The sequence below is a fragment of the Anas acuta genome, chromosome 28, assembly GCF_963932015.1.
Source record: "Anas acuta chromosome 28, bAnaAcu1.1, whole genome shotgun sequence".
In the NCBI taxonomy this organism is placed as follows: domain Eukaryota; kingdom Metazoa; phylum Chordata; class Aves; order Anseriformes; family Anatidae; genus Anas; species Anas acuta.
This window is the reverse complement of record NC_089006.1, coordinates 3,393,438-3,410,736: the sequence shown is the minus strand read 5'-3', so window position 1 is coordinate 3,410,736 and position 17,299 is coordinate 3,393,438. Positions and strand designations below refer to the sequence as shown.

The 17,299-nt window shown below is 44.3% G+C and overlaps 2 protein-coding genes and 1 non-coding gene across 6 annotated transcripts; 2 read left to right on the top strand and 1 right to left on the bottom strand.

The window, feature by feature from the left end:
• Nucleotides 1-57: 57 nt before the first annotated feature.
• On the bottom strand, nt 58-3,341 carry LOC137845652 (uncharacterized). Its single transcript, XM_068663064.1, has 4 exons — nt 3,072-3,341; nt 2,071-2,297; nt 1,293-1,506; nt 58-571 (listed from the first exon to the last, which is right to left on the bottom strand). Exons 1-4 carry the CDS (start codon nt 3,103-3,105, stop codon nt 75-77), a joined length of 972 nt encoding a protein of 323 aa, XP_068519165.1. The 5' UTR covers nt 3,106-3,341; the 3' UTR covers nt 58-74.
• A 2,343-nt stretch (nt 3,342-5,684) lies between these two features.
• On the top strand, nt 5,685-17,285 carry KHDC4 (KH domain containing 4, pre-mRNA splicing factor). 4 transcript variants are annotated; one of them, XM_068663045.1, is made up of 14 exons: nt 5,685-5,841; nt 5,993-6,230; nt 7,337-7,459; nt 7,810-7,889; nt 8,487-8,539; nt 9,074-9,237; nt 9,584-9,795; nt 10,371-10,431; nt 11,204-11,261; nt 11,467-11,720; nt 12,218-12,373; nt 13,317-13,429; nt 14,776-14,867; nt 15,853-17,285. In XM_068663045.1, the coding sequence occupies exons 1-14, from the start codon at nt 5,750-5,752 to the stop codon at nt 16,050-16,052; spliced, it is 1,896 nt and encodes a 631-aa protein (XP_068519146.1). In that variant the 5' UTR covers nt 5,685-5,749; the 3' UTR covers nt 16,053-17,285. The 4 variants fall into 4 exon arrangements, with proteins under 4 accessions (XP_068519146.1, XP_068519145.1, XP_068519147.1 ...); XM_068663044.1 differs by having other exon boundaries at nt 7,331-7,459; XM_068663046.1 differs by having other exon boundaries at nt 7,331-7,459; nt 15,201-15,992.
• LOC137845809 (small Cajal body-specific RNA 4) lies at nt 9,357-9,485 on the top strand. The gene has a single exon (XR_011090285.1). It is a non-coding gene; the product is annotated as a small Cajal body-specific RNA 4 (non-coding RNA).
• Nucleotides 17,286-17,299: the final 14 nt, after the last annotated feature.

Sequence of the window (17,299 nt, the reverse complement as noted above, 5' to 3'; positions counted from 1 at the left end):
CAGCAGGCTGCTTCTGCCCCCGACTGGAGAGCTTCTCCAGTCATCCAAAGCTGGATTCTTTGGGATTGCCTTTCTTACGCAAGAAAAAACATTCTCTGAGAGGATTTCCAAGAAGCGTTGGGTTGGCCTGACAAGGACCGTCTTAGGTGAGAAGTTCTGTCATCTCTGCAGTTTGGAGTACAGAGAAGCTGTTCGCCAGCACCACTGCAACCCCGCAAGTCAGCAAAAACACAGCAGTGGCCGTGTAGCTGAGAAGAGATCTCTCTTCCTCTGCTATCGCTTGCTGCTACCTTGCAGCACCCTAACGTTCCACTTTGATACCTCAGTACCGCCTCTGATGCAGTGGGAGCTGATGCACAGCAGGGCAGCAGGAAGGGACTGATCATAAGCCCTCTTTGAACCAACCTGTTTTCTGCCTCCTTGGCCTGTTTTCCTGATGCACTTTTTGACCTGGACATGCTCAGAGGAGATGTGGCGTCAGCATGTCCTGTGCTGTAGTATCCTCCAGGCTGCCTGATCTTCCTCACGTCTTCTCCTTCTTTGATGATCTTGTCTCCTGGGTGCAGCAGGCCTGTTGACAAAGCGCACAGAGAAAAGCAATGGTGTATGGACAGCCAATGCTGAATAGCCAAGAAAACTCTGTTGTCCTGTTGCCCCAAGCCTGTCCCCCTGCCGATCCAGGTCACCTCTGGGTTTGGTCGGTGATACTGACCGGGAGGGGACAGAAAAGATGGCCCCGCTCTGGAAAGGAGGAAGACGTGATGGCCCAGCAAGTGCTGAGAGGACATGATGGCCCTGGCCAACTTCACATGGGGCCTCTTCCCACATGCCCTGCCCTGGGCTCAGGAGCCCCATTTCAGCTCAGCCCTTCGCTCACGTTGCAGCTGTAGCAGTGTCCAGCTGACACAGCTCTGACTCAGCTGTGCCTGGCCATGGACCTGCTGAACCTGACCATGGTCTGACCATGACCTTTGCCTGACCTTGCACCTGCCCCATCACCATGAACTTGCCTCATTAACTGCACTCGTGTCTGATCCTGGCTACCAGTCCAGGGGGACGTGGCCCTGGCTGCTCTGTAGCACTCTTTGCTATCTCAGCCCTGCTCTGGCCCTGCTGATGGTATTGCTGATCCTAACCAGCAGCATCTGCCGTGGCCCTCCAAGGGCTGCAAACATTCTCCATCAGCAGTGCCCCACCCTGAACATGCATCGTGCTTCTGGGTCTTGGGAAGAGGCAGGAGCACGTCGGGCTTAGCACGTTCACATTAGTACATTCCTTGCTCTTTGCTTTACCTCTTTGCAGCGCTTTGTCGGTGAGACAGATATTACGCTCCTTGCACTGCTTGGAGCAATTCAGATAGTTCACAACGGCATTTCTGCGATAGCGGTCAACCAGTGCTCCCATGTCACCCTCTATAGTTGATGGCAGGCAGTGTTCATCGACGGGTGCATCCCCAGATCTCACCAGCCGACACTTTTCTTTCCACTCTATCGGGCTGTCTTTGATCTGCAAGTAAAGCAATGGTCCCAGTTAGCTTTCAGTGAGGCCCTGGAGTTGCTGCATTCCCTTTGGAGAAACTACAGGCAGGGATCCATCTCAGAAGTGCGTGTAGATGGGACCCAGCACCCTGCGATGGGACCAAGCGCTTGTCTGGGAGTGCCATTCCCTTCCAGTGCCAGGCCCACAGGCAGACGCTCCCTAGAGCACCAAGCACAAGAGCAGCATACTGGACATAGGTGCCCCAGCTGAAAAAAGTCTCCCAGCCACCATCTCTTCTCTGATTGTGTCAGGTTCACTGGAGCTTGGATGACTCCATCCCCACACCTGAACATTGCTTCAACTTCCATTTCTTGACACTTCAGTTACCCAGAAAAGAGTGTTTACATCACCAGAGTGTTCAGAAGCCAAACCAGTTGTTTGAGACAGCTTGTAGCATCTCAGCTGTGAGGCACGATGTGGTCAAGGGACTACTGAGAAGGTAATATCCAGAACAATCTCCAACCTTCTCCTTTGCTGCCCACCCCACATTCGCGAGCACGTAGAGGGGCGCCTTTTTTCCCGCCACACTACCTTCTCCAGCCGTCTGCTCTCTCTTGAGCGCTTTCCAATCTCTTCCATTTCATCCCCGTCTAAATGTCGCCGGCCTGGCTCAGTGTTGACTGGGGGCACTTCCAAGAGTATTAGCTTTTCTTTGGGCTCCGTGGGAGAGCAAGGCTTCATCCCCACAGCTTTGTCCCCAGCAGAAGGTGGAGAAGTGGCAGCTTTGCAAGCGTTTCTCTGGACCCGAGGCTGTGCATCTACGGCAGTTTAGAAAGCAAACACATGAAAAGCTCAGAGAAACCCTGTTAGACAGTAGCAGAAATAAAAAAAAAAAACAAAAAAAAAAAAACCAAGGCTGATCAGTGTTTATAAGGCAAAAAGCTTTGGCATTTTGTGCAGTCTGGAGCACCCAACAGACGACGATCTTTGAATGGAAGCATCCTTTCGCTTTCAATCCAGACACACATATTACAGACGACTCCCATCTCCGCTTTGCCCCATTCAGTTTCATGCTCGCAATACACGTTCAGGCTACAAAACAATTAGTACAACAACACAGCAGCAAAATGCCTCTTCTCTCCAAGATGTGAGAAGAATGTTGCCATTACCTTCAGATAAAAATGACACAGGTACCATGGCAAGCCTTCAGGTTTGGGCTAGGTTTTAAAGAGTAGGACCTTTGAATCTGCATTGTCCAGCTGCCCTCAACAGCTGGAGAAAGGGTCTGCTTCTGATCACCAGATGATCAACGCTAACCAATAAAATCCAGTACAGGAGGTTAAACCTCGGGGTTCAGATTCTGAGTCAAACCTAAAAGATCGGATAAGCTGTCTCCCACAGATGGGCTGAGTATTGCACTTCCCCTGGATTCTTTAGCTTCTCCCCAGAGGTCTCTTTTCAGCAACCGCGTTGCAGGACAATAGTCGCAAGGAGCCATATTCTGGATCTACTTTGGCATTCCCTAATGCCACCTGTGTACTTTTAGGGCATCTGCAAGGATAGAGATTCCCAGCCCAGGGTTCTCCTCTCACCTTCGCCGGTCTCTTTGGGCTGTCCTTTCCTCATTTCCTGCCACTGCTTTTGACATTCAATCAGATCTTCACTGCTTATATAATTCCTCCGCTTTGAAGAAGTCAAGAAGATGACCACATCCTCCAGTTCCTTGTCACTGATGGGAACTTTTGTCTGGCAGCCAAAACAGGAAGCGACAGTGTGATCAATAAAAAAACAAGGCTTGGCCCAGAGTAGAGGGGTGTTGCCGACGGAAGGAAGACCCAGACGCTCAATATGAGTGAACAGTGAATTTCAAACTTTAATGGATAGCTCAGTCGCCTTTTATCTAGTTTGAACATAATCAACTCATACATATCGCAGAAACTAAGCTCAGGATTGGCTAACACTTCCCGGGCTTTGCAGTCTGTTCCTCTGTTCCTCCTTCTTTTAGCTACCTGTCCCGCCTTAGGGACTTCCCCCACCCCCCCGATCGCCCAAGGGCATCGTGTCCTTGAGCCTGATTGGCTCTCAGCCAGCTGCGTACGTGCCCAGGCTCATGTGAGTTGAGTAGGGTACTTCACCAGCCCATTGTCTCCCAAATGCTCAACATCCACATGTCCTACCTCACTTAACCATTCCTCCACAGGGGGGGGATGAGCTTTGCTGTTGTTTAAATGCTTTTTCAGAAAAGGCACAGAGGCAACCTGTTGAGCTTTAAGCTTTACATGAGTTTACCAAGCACTGAAAAATTTACTGGTCTTTTGCTGTCCTCTGCTGAGCTCTCAGCTTTCAATGTGCCAAACTTCTCAGCCATCTGGGCGTCAAGAAGCTAATTTGGCTTGGAACAGAACATCAGAAAACACCTGAACTGCTAAACCCTAACAGACCAGGACATGCTCTTGACAGTTCTGTACCGTTGCAGCCTGTGGAAAGTGAGGCTCAGCATGAGCTCTGCTGTGCCAACAGGTACTAAAAGGCAGTGCAGCGGGCAGACACATGAAACTGGCCAAGGAAAGACCAAGTATCAACACGAGGAAACTTGATGCCAGTTCAGGCCACGTTACTGAGCGCTGACTGTCTTTAGAGACTATGAGGCAATGAGTTTCACTCCCTCCTGGGACTCAGTCTGGGTGGCAGCTCGCATCTCTGCAGCCTTCCCTTCCCTCTTCCTTCAACATTTCACAGGCTGTGGGAGCCATCCTCTGAGAGTAACACAAGAGAAGTTGGAGCTTTTCCACTTCTCCGGGTTGGCATGCAGCAAAACAAGGCAAAGTTGCAGCAGTTCCTTACTTTTCTCTTCCCTACATACCTCCTTGATGACTTTAATGAAGTCTGCTCTCATGATCTTTCTCTGTTCCATTCCAGCCTTTCTGAAGATGTCTACCATTGTCAACTTCTGTTGGTGTAGGAGGTTATGCAGTGCGATAAGAGCTTGAGGGTATGGTGCACAAATAAGGGGAAGGCTACCCTTCTTCCGGGTCTGGCTCCTTGGTGGTGGTGAACACTGAAAAGGAATTAGAAAATACCCTCAAATCACCGTTATCCAGAATCACTGTGCCAGCAGATGCAGAAGCGGCTGGGATAAAGCAGTGTCGCGCTGCCGACTTACAAGCAGATGCTGAGGCCGTGGCACGGCCACAAGAGATGAAGTACAGTAATCCCAAGAGTGGCACAACACCAGGTATACTTACGCCTGGCCTGTCGGTCTCGACTGACTTGCTTCTAGCCCTCTGGTCTACTCTAGCTGCCGTTATTCGTTTCCTGACTCTTTCTTCCAGTTTGGTAAAGGTAGGTTTGTGACTCAGCCATTTTTCAACATCTCCAAAGCTTTTCAGCTGAGACCGGAGTTGCTTCCTCTCCTGAATCCAAGCCTCCAGCTTTTGTAGATCATCTTTTGTATCACAGGTGATCTCTGGGGAGCTGAGGCTATCTTCCTGTCGCTGCTGAAAAACAGACAAATGACAGAAGCTGGTGTCCTGAGCTGGTTTCAAACAGGGAGAGTCTGGTCTTGCCACACAGGGAGCAAAAACGAATGCAACATGTGGAGCGTGGAGCAAACCTACTTGCTTTCCGTTTAAAGACAAGCATTGGATACAGTTTTCTCCCATGGTGTAGTTTGAAACCCTGCTCCAAAACCACTTCTGGCTTGACATTAGTCAAACCATCGGTCATATGCTCGCTGCTTAAGTTAGTACTTTAACTGCGGATGAGCTTCTTACAAAATCTAGTGTTGAGATCGCATCGGTATAATGGTTTTGGAGGGGACTTCCTGCGCTGAGGCTTTTCGGAGCTATAGATGGCAAGGGTGTCTGGGCCTGCCACCAATCCCAGGTGTACAACAGCACTGAGAAATAGCCATCAGGCAGTCGCAGAACAGCATCAAGACACGTGTGCCCTGCCTCTCATCAAGGTGTTGGCTCCCTGCCCTGAAAGAGCAGCTGGAACAAAACGTCAGCTGTTACGCTCATGAAAAATGGGGGACTACTGTTAAAGCGGCGCACTGGGAACCCCTGGGCAGGGCTCGGTTCGCTGCTCTTCCCCTGCCCGCTGCCGTGCCCCGCCCCCTCCGCCCCTCTTTCCCGGGCTGGGCTCGCTCCGCCCGCCGCGCCCCCGGGTTCCGGGGGAGGAGGTGCTGCAGGGGAGGCAGCGCGGGAGTCGCCTCCGTTGCCATGGGAACGCCCGGAAGGGGCCTTCCAGGGTTGCTGGGTGGCCGGAAATGACGCTGCGGCTCGCGCGGAGGCGGCGGAGCGGGGTCGGAGCCATGTCGGCGGGAGGGTCCGGGCAACGCGACGCTGGGGCCGCCGGCGGGTGAGGCTGGGTCCGCCGGGGCGGGTGGCCCGCGGGCAGTGGCCTCGGTGCGGCGGTCGCCAGGCGCGGCGGCTGCCGGGCCCGGCGGCTCGGGCGCTGGAGCTCCCGGGAGGCCGCGGCCGGCGGGGACTGAGGCCTGTCCGTTTTCCAGGCGCCGCAGCAAGTGGGACCAGCCCGGCCCGGCCCCCGCGTTCCTCCTCCCCGGCACGGCTGCGCTGCCTGGGCGCCCCTTTCCTGGCGGCGGGGATGGCGGCCCTGCTGCGGCCGGTTCCGAGAGCTCCGCGGCTCCATCCGGGGCGCTGGATGCGGCCGCCGCCGTGGCGGCGAAAATCAACGCGATGTTAATGGCCAAGGGGAAGCTGAAGCCGGCGCCCAGCACGGCAGACAAGGTGAGTGAGCGGGGGGCGATAGGAGCCGCTGGGACCCCGTGGCCTGGCGGGAGAGCGAGGGCAGGTATCACGTCCCTTGTTTGCGGCCCCTCCGGTGTTATTTTTTGAAATGTCTGTCTATAAGACAAAGAATGGATGGGGGGGGTTCATCCTTGGAGTAGGCTGTAACTAAAACAACCGAAAAAGTTTTCTTGGTGTTCGCAGAAGAACAGAAAACTGACATAGCTGTAAGTCCTCCTCCACAAGTCTTAGCCAAAGCGTTTCTTGTTAAGAAGATAAATACTCTGAAGTATATTCTAAATAGTACAGCTGTTTTGTGTATATGTTTTTGACATCCATAATGTTGTTGAGACTGACAGTTATTTTTTAAGGGTTGCCTTATGCAGTGGTATCAAAATGATTATTTTTTTTTGTTTTGTCAGAATCATTTGTAGATAATGAGAAAGAGTGGCAGATGTGCCCTGCTGTGTAGTCACTGCAGATGGTTCGCTGTTGGTCATGTATCTGAAATGGTGATTACAGTCTTTAGCATGTAAGGTTTAGTAGCAAGTAAGCCCCTGGGAGCGGAGGCACAGGCGCTGTTCTCTTTGACAGCAACGGGATATGAGAGAATGGCATGGAGCTATGACAGAAGAGGTTTGGGTTGGGTGTTAGGAGATGGTTCTTCACTGAGAGGCTGTTTAGGCACTGGAACAGGCTCCTCAGGGACACGGTCATGGCACTGAGGCTGCTGGAGTTCAAGAAGCTTTAAAATACTGCTCTTAGACTGATGGTCTGATTTTTGGGCTGTCCTGTATGGAACAAGAGTGTGTTCCTTGTGCGTTGCTTCTAATATTTAAGTAACTAATTATTAAAATGTCCTGAGGATAGAACTAATAATGTTTTTTATTTGAGGTTGAGGTTTTGTAGAAGTGAATTAGTAAGTAGTAGGTAGGTATAATGTACTTTCTGTTAATATTTGTAAAACTTTTGGGTCCAACAGCTAAAGGGGGAGAATGTAAAAGGTATTCAACTCCCTAGATTGCTAGGGTTGACATGTATGTTACGTGTTTTTTCTCATCTTTCCAACCACTGGTCTGTTTCAATGGTTATCTTTGAAGCTGCAGGCTCTGGGAAAAGGTCCAGCTGCAAGTAAAAGCAAAGATGACCTTGTGGTGGCAGAGGTAGAAATCAACGACGTGCCCCTCACGTGCAGAAACCTGCTGACAAGAGGACAGACTCAGGATGAGGTATGTTCAGGAGCTCCTGCTGACTTGTGAGGCATGGCAGCTCAATGGTTGTACATTTTTTTTTTGTATGGTTAAAAAACCTTGCAGTAAACTATATTCAGTGGTTGTTTTCTGTTCTTACAAAACTTACCATGTTTTCTTAAATGCTTCTTGAGTAGTTTATTGGTTTGTTCGGTAAGATGTCATATCACAAGGTAACCTAGCATAGCCAGTATCCTTTAGCAGGCGCTATTTATTCTCTTAACACTTTAGTAATGATTTATGTTCTCTTTATACAACAACTTAGCTTAAACCACTTTAATGTTTGTGTGTTTTATTGGTAAACTTGTCACTTTTTTAATTGCTTGTAGATAAGCCGACTGAGTGGAGCAGCTGTCTCTACTCGAGGTAGATTCATGACTGTAGAAGAGAAAGCAAAAGTTGGACCTGGGTTTGTATTTTTCTGCCCCTTTTTTATAATTGGCTGGTTAATAATGAGGTTTTCTTGTTTTTCATGAGCAGTGTCATGTTTGTGTGACAGTAAATTGACTATTGAATATTTCAAATGTGCTTATACGATAATACTGACTGCACAGCTGCTTTCCTTCCTGCTTCAAACTGATAAGGTGAAATAAAAAAACAAATGTGGCAGATCAGAGTGTGCTGAAGTTCTTCTGTTTGAACCCTATACTAGATTTCTTGAGCACTTTGTCAAGGATGGGACCCTTCCAATTCTAAAGAAAGCTAATATTTCATAGACTCGGTGCTTTTATTTGTCCTTTCATGTGGACAAGCAAGTTAGAGTTTTCAATAGAATAACTTTTTATAAGTTGTCATGTAATTAACTTCTGAATCTTTGTAGTTTCTAGTGCAAAGCTTTGCTAACTGATTGCTGTGATAACGTGAATGGATTGTTTTTCTACTTCATGTCTATTGCAAGATTTTGAGGAAGAATTCATATAGCCAGATAACTGTAATGGAATTAGATTGAATCCGTTACTGTATGCGCTCTGTGGATTTAAAGGAGTGTTTGACATTTCCTTCCTAGAGATCGTCCTTTGTATCTTCATGTCCAGGGTCAGACAAGGGAATTGGTTGACAGTAAGTGTGCAAAGCATTCTGTTTTTATCGAATTATTTGCAATATGTTAAGACAGTCTTGTCGTACTAATAGGTTTTGTTATGACTGGTATGGATTTGTGCCATAAATAATGTCAGTGCTAATCATTGATGTTAGTTTTGAGCAGAGACTTTATCTAAAGTACTGTGTCCTGTAAGTCATGGAACTAAAACCTTAGATTTACCACGAGAAAGTGCAAGATGTGCTTTGATCACTGCAGTTAGTGTTGCTTCCAAAATTAATTTCTCCGGATGGATGGTGTGTGTATGTGGCAGGCAGGGGATGTGGTTTTGGTTTTTTAAACTCAATTGCCTGAATTTTTTTTTTTTCTATCGTCAAGCATGAAGGGAATCTCTTATGTGATGACATGTTGAATCTAGTCTGCTGTAGTTATCAAGAAGATCAGTGTTTGGGTGGCTATCCCCCTAGTATAAATTCTTCTTGTGAAGAGAACTAAGATCTCTTAGTAATTTCCCTCTACTGAAATACAAATATATTTCATATCCTGTCATATAGGAGCTGTTAACCGCATTAAAGAGATTATTACTAATGGAGTAGTGAAAGCTGCCACAGGTTCTAGTCCAACGTTCAACGGAGCTACAGTTACTGTCTACCACCAGCCAGCCCCCATTACTCAGTTGTCTCCAGCAGTTGGTCAAAAACCTTCGTTCCAATCAGGGGTAGGTAATTTATTTCTGTGTCTTTCATTGAATATCATCAATTACAAAATTTGCCTATTGCAAAGTATAAATGTTGCGTTGTTTACCAGGGGAAAAAGACAAACTTGTGTGTTGTGAAATCTGGAGGACTAATCAGACTGAGTCTGAAGAGTGAGACTCAGGTGACAGTAATCTCCTAGAAGAAAAGGGATGGAGAGAGCAGTCCTACTTAGAGAAAAGCAAAGGGCCTACTGTGCCATCCAACACTAACTGTTCTGACTAACAGAAATGAGATTTTTGGTCTCCAGTGAAATGAACATCCTAATTCTAAGAGTGAAGTAATAAGCCTTTACTGTTGTATTTACAGATGCATTATGTTCAGGACAAATTATTTGTTGGTCTGGAACATGCTGTACCTACATTTAACGTGAAGGAGAAGGTGGAAGGGCCTGGTTGCTCCTACTTGCAGCATATTCAAATTGAAACAGGTGCCAAAGTCTTTCTTCGCGGGAAAGGCTCAGGTTGCATAGAACCAGCATCAGGCAGAGAAGCCTTTGAACCCATGTACATCTACATCAGGTATGAGGAGGCTTTTAAAAATAGAATAATAAAAAAATCCTAGTGACCTCTTAGGATTTTAGCTTAATTTTTATTATTGTGGAGAGTTCTTAGTCTCAAAGTCTTTAAGAAGATGACTTTAAGAATTATGTCTTCATTCTGTCCGATTAATGCAAATGAGGCAGGTTTTATACTTCTATTTTAATACAGAGATCTATGAAGTGGTAAAGATGGAGGAAGAAGGATAGTGCTATAATGTTACTACTTCTGCTGGGAAGACAGTAAAGCGATGTTCTTCTTGGGCTTGGGTTGTGATGTTGAACTTTAAGAGCTCAACAAAATGCATTGAGCAACAAGTCATTGCTCTTTGCATGTTTCTTTCAGTATTTAGGGTACCCTGAATTTTCATCTAGAAAATAAATGTTCTTCACTGTTGTTTGCAATTGTGCTAAAATAGCTGCAGAGCAACTAGAGTCCTGTTATAGTGTCTGATGGCTCTTTAAAGGGATAAGATTTGACAGCAAGTTGCTGATGAAAAAACTGGCTCCGAAATTTGGTGGTGTTTATGTTTATGAGACTCTTTTTTATGTTTTCAGTCACCCAAAGCCAGAAGGTTTGGCAGCTGCTAAAAAGCTGTGTGAGAATCTCTTGCAAACTGTGAGTAGCTTTTACAAATATGCGATTTCAGAGCCCATCATAACTTTAGCATGTGCCTGGCTAACAAAGATTTTACTTTATGCTCTCAGCAAAACAGTATATTCTGACTTGCCATTAGTTTTTTCCTCAGAGTGTGTGGAATTTCGACTGTATACATTAAAAAAAAAAAAAGCAGGATTCTTCTGTTTGATTCATATACCTTACCTTGTCTTAGCTTTAAACATTGTCCAGAGGCACACAGCCTGTTTTCTTTCATAAAGAGATTGTTGTCCTTGGCACCAAATGAGTTTTTAGAAAATTTCATGGTGTACACATATAACAAAACCTAAGAAATTTCATTGTATGAATGCACCATCCCAAAATAAAGTAAAATCCTGTCAGACAGTCTTTCTGTTTGTAGCCCATACTCAAGTATCAATATTAAGTCTCTATTGAAAAATATCTGGAAGTTTTTAGATGCTTTAAGTATTTTGTTTCTACTGAAGTAATTCATTTGCCATACTACATTTCCTGTGAAAGGGTATCCTGTGTTTTACATGAATTTGTCACAGAGACCAGTAGCGGTTCTGCAGGGTTTTGGTGGTTTTTGGTCTGTGTGTTCTCGATTTTCTGTTTTCATGTTTGGATTTTTGTTATGGCTTTGAGCATAGTGTGTTCTGTAATCAAAGTCCACTTACAGTTTTATGATAATGCATAGTTAAATGCCCTTTGCCTTCAGGAGAGTAATAAAGGAAATAGATGCTTATTTTCTAATCTTTGACATCCTTTGTAGGTTCATGCTGAATACTCTCGATTTGTGAATCAGATAACCACTGCAGTACCTTTAGCAGGTAAATGTTATGAAGTCTTTAGAGCTGCATTCTATGGAGCTGTACTTACAGCAAAGTTTTGTAGAATTTCTTTACCTGTGGAAGTCCTTTGTGTTAAATTCTTTGATAGAGAAGCAGTCCAGCTTTTTATACTTGGTAATTCACTGTTTTTATGACTGTTAGCTGAATTGAAGATGACCCTTTTGTTCCTTCTCTCTCTCACCAGGCTTCGCGCAGCCTGCTGCTATAAATAGCGTACCTTCTCAGCCATCATATTACCCTTCCAATGGATATCAGTCTGGTTATCCTGTCGTTCCCCCTCCACAGCCACCAGTTCAGCCACCATATGGTGTACCAGGCATAGTACCACCTGCTGTGCCATTGGCACCAGGAGTCTTAACAACACTACCTACAGGAGTTCCGCCTGTGCCAACACAATACCCAATATCTCAAGTACAGCCTCCAGCCAGCACTGGCCAGGTACTGCCACAGATGTACTATTTGCCTTATAGCTGTCAACTTACTGAGCTGTTTCTTGCTAACAATGAAATACTTAAAGTACTTACGGAGAGAGAATTCTTCTTTACAGTATGCATAGGCAATTTCTGTGGCTATTGCTTTGATGCTTCTGCATAAGCAACAATGTTTTTGGTATGGCTATTTCATGCTGCAGTTTTCATATTGTAATGACCTGTTAGCATAAAGGGTATCTGCAGGGATAGGTCACTTCTGAAAAGCATTACCACAGGCTATGTAGGTACAGTGAGTTGCAGATAATGATTACTTGGAGGTGGGAGCATTCCATAAATCAAATGCTTGCTGTGAATTTAAATTGTAAATTTCCTTTTTGGCTCTCAAGTTCTGCAAAGAGAAACTAGTTGTGTTTTCTGATCCTATGCATGAAATTGTACATTGGGTTTATACTTCATACACATGTATTATCAAATTATCTTTTTTTTCCAACTTCGGCATGCCAGAGTCCACTGAGTGCTCCTTTTCTTCCTGCTGCCCCAGTAAAAACAACTTTGCCGACTGGTACACAGCCACAAGTTCAACCCCATCCCCAAGGTCAAAAGAGGCGCTTCACTGAGGAACTACCAGATGAGAGAGAGTCAGGACTGCTGGGATATCAGGTGGAATAAAATCAGCAATTTTACTTAATTCAACAAAATTGAACTTGGCTAGAGAGGGATTGTTATTAGCACAGTTCATTTAGAACCAGGCAGGCAGGACCTTTGGCAGACAGTAATTGTTACAACACATGGAGACCATGCTACAGTTTATTTGACTGGATGCACTGTTCTCAGGCTGTCTTATTTGATTAATTGGCATCTGGCTTTCCAGACCTGCATTCTTTCATGAAGAACAGCAGTGCATTCAGGTCAAAGAGGTGGCAATAGTGTTTTACTGGTTAGTTTAAAGGGAGGTTATTTTTTTCTTCTTTGCTTTCTTTGTTGGGTCTCTTGGACAGCCTTGTTTGAAGAGAGGGGAGGAAAGCAGGGTAATAACTTCCAGATTTTCCTATTTACCTTTCTTGCAGGTTGCACTTGAGAAGATTACAAGAAGCCTAGTTTTAAGAGATTGATTTTATTTATTTTTAGATAGCGAATGTTACATAGTTGATATTAATAAGAATAACTTTGAGTTTTTCTGAATTTCTGGAAATGCTTATGATATATCCCTGCTTATAGGCAGAAATCCTTAATAAAAGCTTTGCCTAGAGCATATAAGGAACTGCCTACATGTCAGACCTAATATTAGTGTCTAAAGCAGTGTTTTCTATGGCTTGAGGCCTATACAGTATTCAGAATTGGATGATTGAGGAGATAAGTCCTCATGAAGATGGACTAAGTGGTGAGGTGTCTTCTATATTGATGCTCAGATGTGTTTCTTACTACTTTACTCTCCTCGGTATTTTTAGGAGAATGTATTTTGTTTAACAGTGGTGATTAGTGGCTTCTTCTAGTAGTATATTGCCAACTCTGAAAAGTTGGGTTTCCTATCATTATCATTAAGGAGCTGTAGCTTATGTTGTAGTTGTAGATTTGCTAATGCCGTGTGTTTTTCTGCTCATAGCATGGACCCATTCATATGACTAATTTAGGTACAGGCTTCTCCAGTCAGAGTGAAATCGATGGAGCCGGATCGAAGCCAGCAAGTTCCTCAGGAAAGGAGAGAGAGAGGGACAGGTAAGTGGTTAAAAATATAATCAGACCTTTGCTAATTCATTGCTTATTCCAGACCTGTTTTTATGGTCTCTTCTGTGACTTGGCATTTTGCTTTTTTTTGTTTGTTTTCATAGAATGGCTTGGGTTGGAAGGGACCTTAAAGGTAACCTAACTCCAACCCCCCACCATAGGCTGCATACTAGATCAGGTTGGCCAAGGCCCCATCCAGCCTGGCCTCAAACACCTCCAGGGATGGGGCATCCATTATTTCTCTTGGCAGTCTGTTCCAGTGCCTCACTACTCTTATTGTGAAGAACTTTCTTCTAATGCCTAGACTAAATCCATCCTCTTTTAATTTAAGACTATTCACCTGTGTCTTAGCATTGTCCACCCAAGTGATGAGTCCTTCTCCCTCCTTTTTATACAACCTCTTTAAGTATTGAAAGACTGCAATGAGGCTTCCCCAGAGCCTTCTCTTCTCCAGGCTGAACATGCCCAGCTCTTTCAGCCTTTCTTCAAAGGAGAGGTGTTCCAACCCTCTGATCATCTTTGTAGCCCTCATCTGGACTCATTTTAACAGGTCCACATCTTTCTTCTGCTGGGGGCCCCAAACCTGGATGCAGTACTGTGCCTCAAGAGGGCAGAGCAGAGGGGAACAATCCCCTTCCTCGACCTGCTGGCCACTCCTCTTTTGATGCAGCCCAGAACGCAGTTGGCCTTCTGGGCTGCAAGCACACACTGCTGGCTCATGTTGAGCTTTTCACCCACCACAACCCCCAAGTCCTTCTCAGCAGGGCTGCTCTCAATGAGTTCTTCTCCCAGTCTGTACGCCTGTCTGGGATGGCCCCGACCCAGGTGCAGCACCTTGCACTTGGACTGCTAAGACTAAGGCAAGCACAGAAAAGAGAGGGTGAAATATCAGTCTTATGTTATTACTCATTTTCTGTGATTTCAAAAATAGCCTGTGGTTTTATGAGACCTAATATATGAAAGAGCTGGTAATAAAAAAAAAATAGTTAATCTGGAGAGGTGGTGGTATGCTTCCTGAATTCATGTAAGAAGTAATTTCATAAGAAACATCATATAGCTTTATTCCTCTTTCAAAGTTTTAAGTTCATCTTGTATTGCACATTTTCATCTCTTTAAGTTGGTTGGAGTGCTAAGATACTCTATGTGAAATGGAATCACGTGTTTGCTGTTATCCTTTATACATTCTTACCCATCCTAAATTTTAGAGTACAGTGAATCTAATTAAAAGTTAAATTCAGTTAAGGACTGCATTTTGAATTTGTTTGCTCTTACCTTTGTCTCTGCTTGCTCTTAATATATAAATAAATAATAATGAAGGCTTGCAATTGTTTAAATAGGCAGTTGATGCCTCCACCAGCTTTTCCAGTCACTGGGATGAAATCAGAATCTGAAGAAAGAAATGGTGTGGGGTCTTTACCAGGCAACCATGGTGAGTGCAGTGAATAAAATACACTTGTAAGTCAAGTTTGCATTTCCAAACAAGTTTGCACTGGTGTTAGTGCCCATTTAAATTAGTGATTTTTTTTTTTTTTTTGGCTACTCTTCATATTGTGTTCAGTGAAAAGGGATTTTAGAACACTGCCCTGTTCTAAAATCTCTTGTGTTCACTGTGACTATGTACACAGATAATGCTTCTCATAAAACTTCAGTAAATACTTATATGAACGATGAGGGTGTGATTAAGTGAAGGCAGAGTGACTGAGTTTTTTGACCCATCAGTCAGCTGAGGCACAGAATCTTATGGGATTGTTTTGTAACACAGATGTCATGTGGCTTTTCATTGTGAACAGCTATCTCTAGAAGCACTAAGGAGTATCAGAGGGAGTTATGGTTCAGGTGTGTATTTACAGACATGAGCTATGTCTGCAAACAACAGAAATGTTATTAGATTTCATCCTTTCATAGGGCTTTCATGCATCAAGTCTTTGCAACTTGGTACAACACATAATCACTTTAACTCTCCTAGTAGTTTAGTGCCTTCCATATCAGATCTGCAGGCACATCGTGTTAGTTTGTTTAACCTTAGTTTTTCTGCAGTATTGGTCCCAGAGATTGCTCTTCTGTTAGCTTTCTTTTGAACAAAATTTCTACTTTTCTTTACATATTTATCTCTTTAACGGTGAAATTGCCACCATTTAGACCCATTTGCTAACTTTACCTTTTTTGTGTGTTTGTTTCTTCTTTCTCTGTTCTCTTACATGGTTCTGATGGATCACTTGTGCTGTTGCTGGTGCTGTTTCGTGTGGCCTTCGACCTTGGATGACTGTTGGCCTTGTGACCTCAAAATGGTGTCCAACTAACAATTTACAATTAACATCTTTTTTTTATTAACTTGTTTTGGGGCATTTTATCTCTTTTTATTTTTGTTTTTCCTTCTTGGGGGCTGGGGGGGTTGTTTTGTTTTCCCTTCCTAGATCATCAAGCTAAGAAGATGAAAACTTCAGAAAAGGGCTTTGGATTAGTGGCATATGCTGGAGATTCATCAGATGAAGAGGAGGAACATGGTGGCCATAAAAATGCAAGTACTTTTTCACAGGGATGGAGTCTGGGTTACCAATACCCTTCCTCACAACAGCGAGCTAAACAACAGATGCCATTTTGGATGGCACCATAAAAGCTACAGAACAGTTTTCATTCATCCTCTTTTTTTTTTCCTCTAGCAATAATGCATGTATATTACAAAATGAACTTTGCAAATATGCATTGTTTTTACATTTACAGAAGCTAAAGGTTCAGTATTCCCCCTTGAAAGGGCTCCGTTCTTTTTAAAAATCTTTATTTCTGCGGTGGATTTGTCAACTCTGAAAAATATTTGAAATAGTATTTTTGACAGGGCCAGTCCCTTAAAGAGTGGGGGAAGTACTGTAAAGGAAAACTAGGGAAGCCTGTAGGTCTGTTTCCCATCTTTCCAGGATAACTTAAAAATGGAAAGTGTCAGTCATACTGACTTCATTATACATCTGTTGTTTGTATTTTATCTAGTGTTCCTGCTGTCAGCCTGTGTTTGCAGTCCCATTAAGACAATGGTGACTATGGATTCAATGTTTGGACTTCAACAAAGGGAAAGGAATATACAGTAATTCAGAAAAATGTGGATTACGTTTCCTAGAATACATAATTTAATTTTACTTTGTGTCTCCTGTAACTCCACATTTGTTTTTTTGTTATTTTTTTTCCTTTGAAATGTGGTTTTACTAACTCCACAACTTCTGGTTCTAGCCAAGTGTTGGGGACGGGAGGGTGCTCAGGTTTTTAATTGGTTTATCTTGATGCTAATTCCCAGGTGGACTTGGTACTGTAACATTGGTACTTCATCTTCTCAAATTATCCCTGCATATTTCATTCCATTCAGCAGTTCATATGGAACTACTTCCCATGAGGTTCTCCCAAACTTCTCTCAATATCTTAATGCATTCACTTATTTGATTTTACCCATTTTGTTCCATGGAGGTTTAACAAGGAAAAGAAATGCAGCACCTAGGCTTAAACAGCGCCAGAGACCTGACCGCAACCGTTGCTCTTGCTTTGAAGAGCAGGAGTGGAGTCTGTGAATAAATGAATAAATGTCTGTTGTTTACGGGCATGAACTGCACCACAGGCTTTCTTGGCAGGGCAGGTCGTTGCAGAAGGAACTCTTGTAATGAGAACAATGAGAACATTGGTGTGTGGGGCAGCCAAGATATCGGTCAGCTTTTGAAACAGCAGTAAAAAGTTTTAAAATCAGACCGTGTGTCCCTGCTGCACACGGAACGACCATGCTGGCTCACTTGTACAAACGTCGTCTTTCCTATGTCTTGTAAATAAGTAAACCCATACTTCCATTATAAATAAATGTATAAATATTCTGCTTCTTGCTGACTT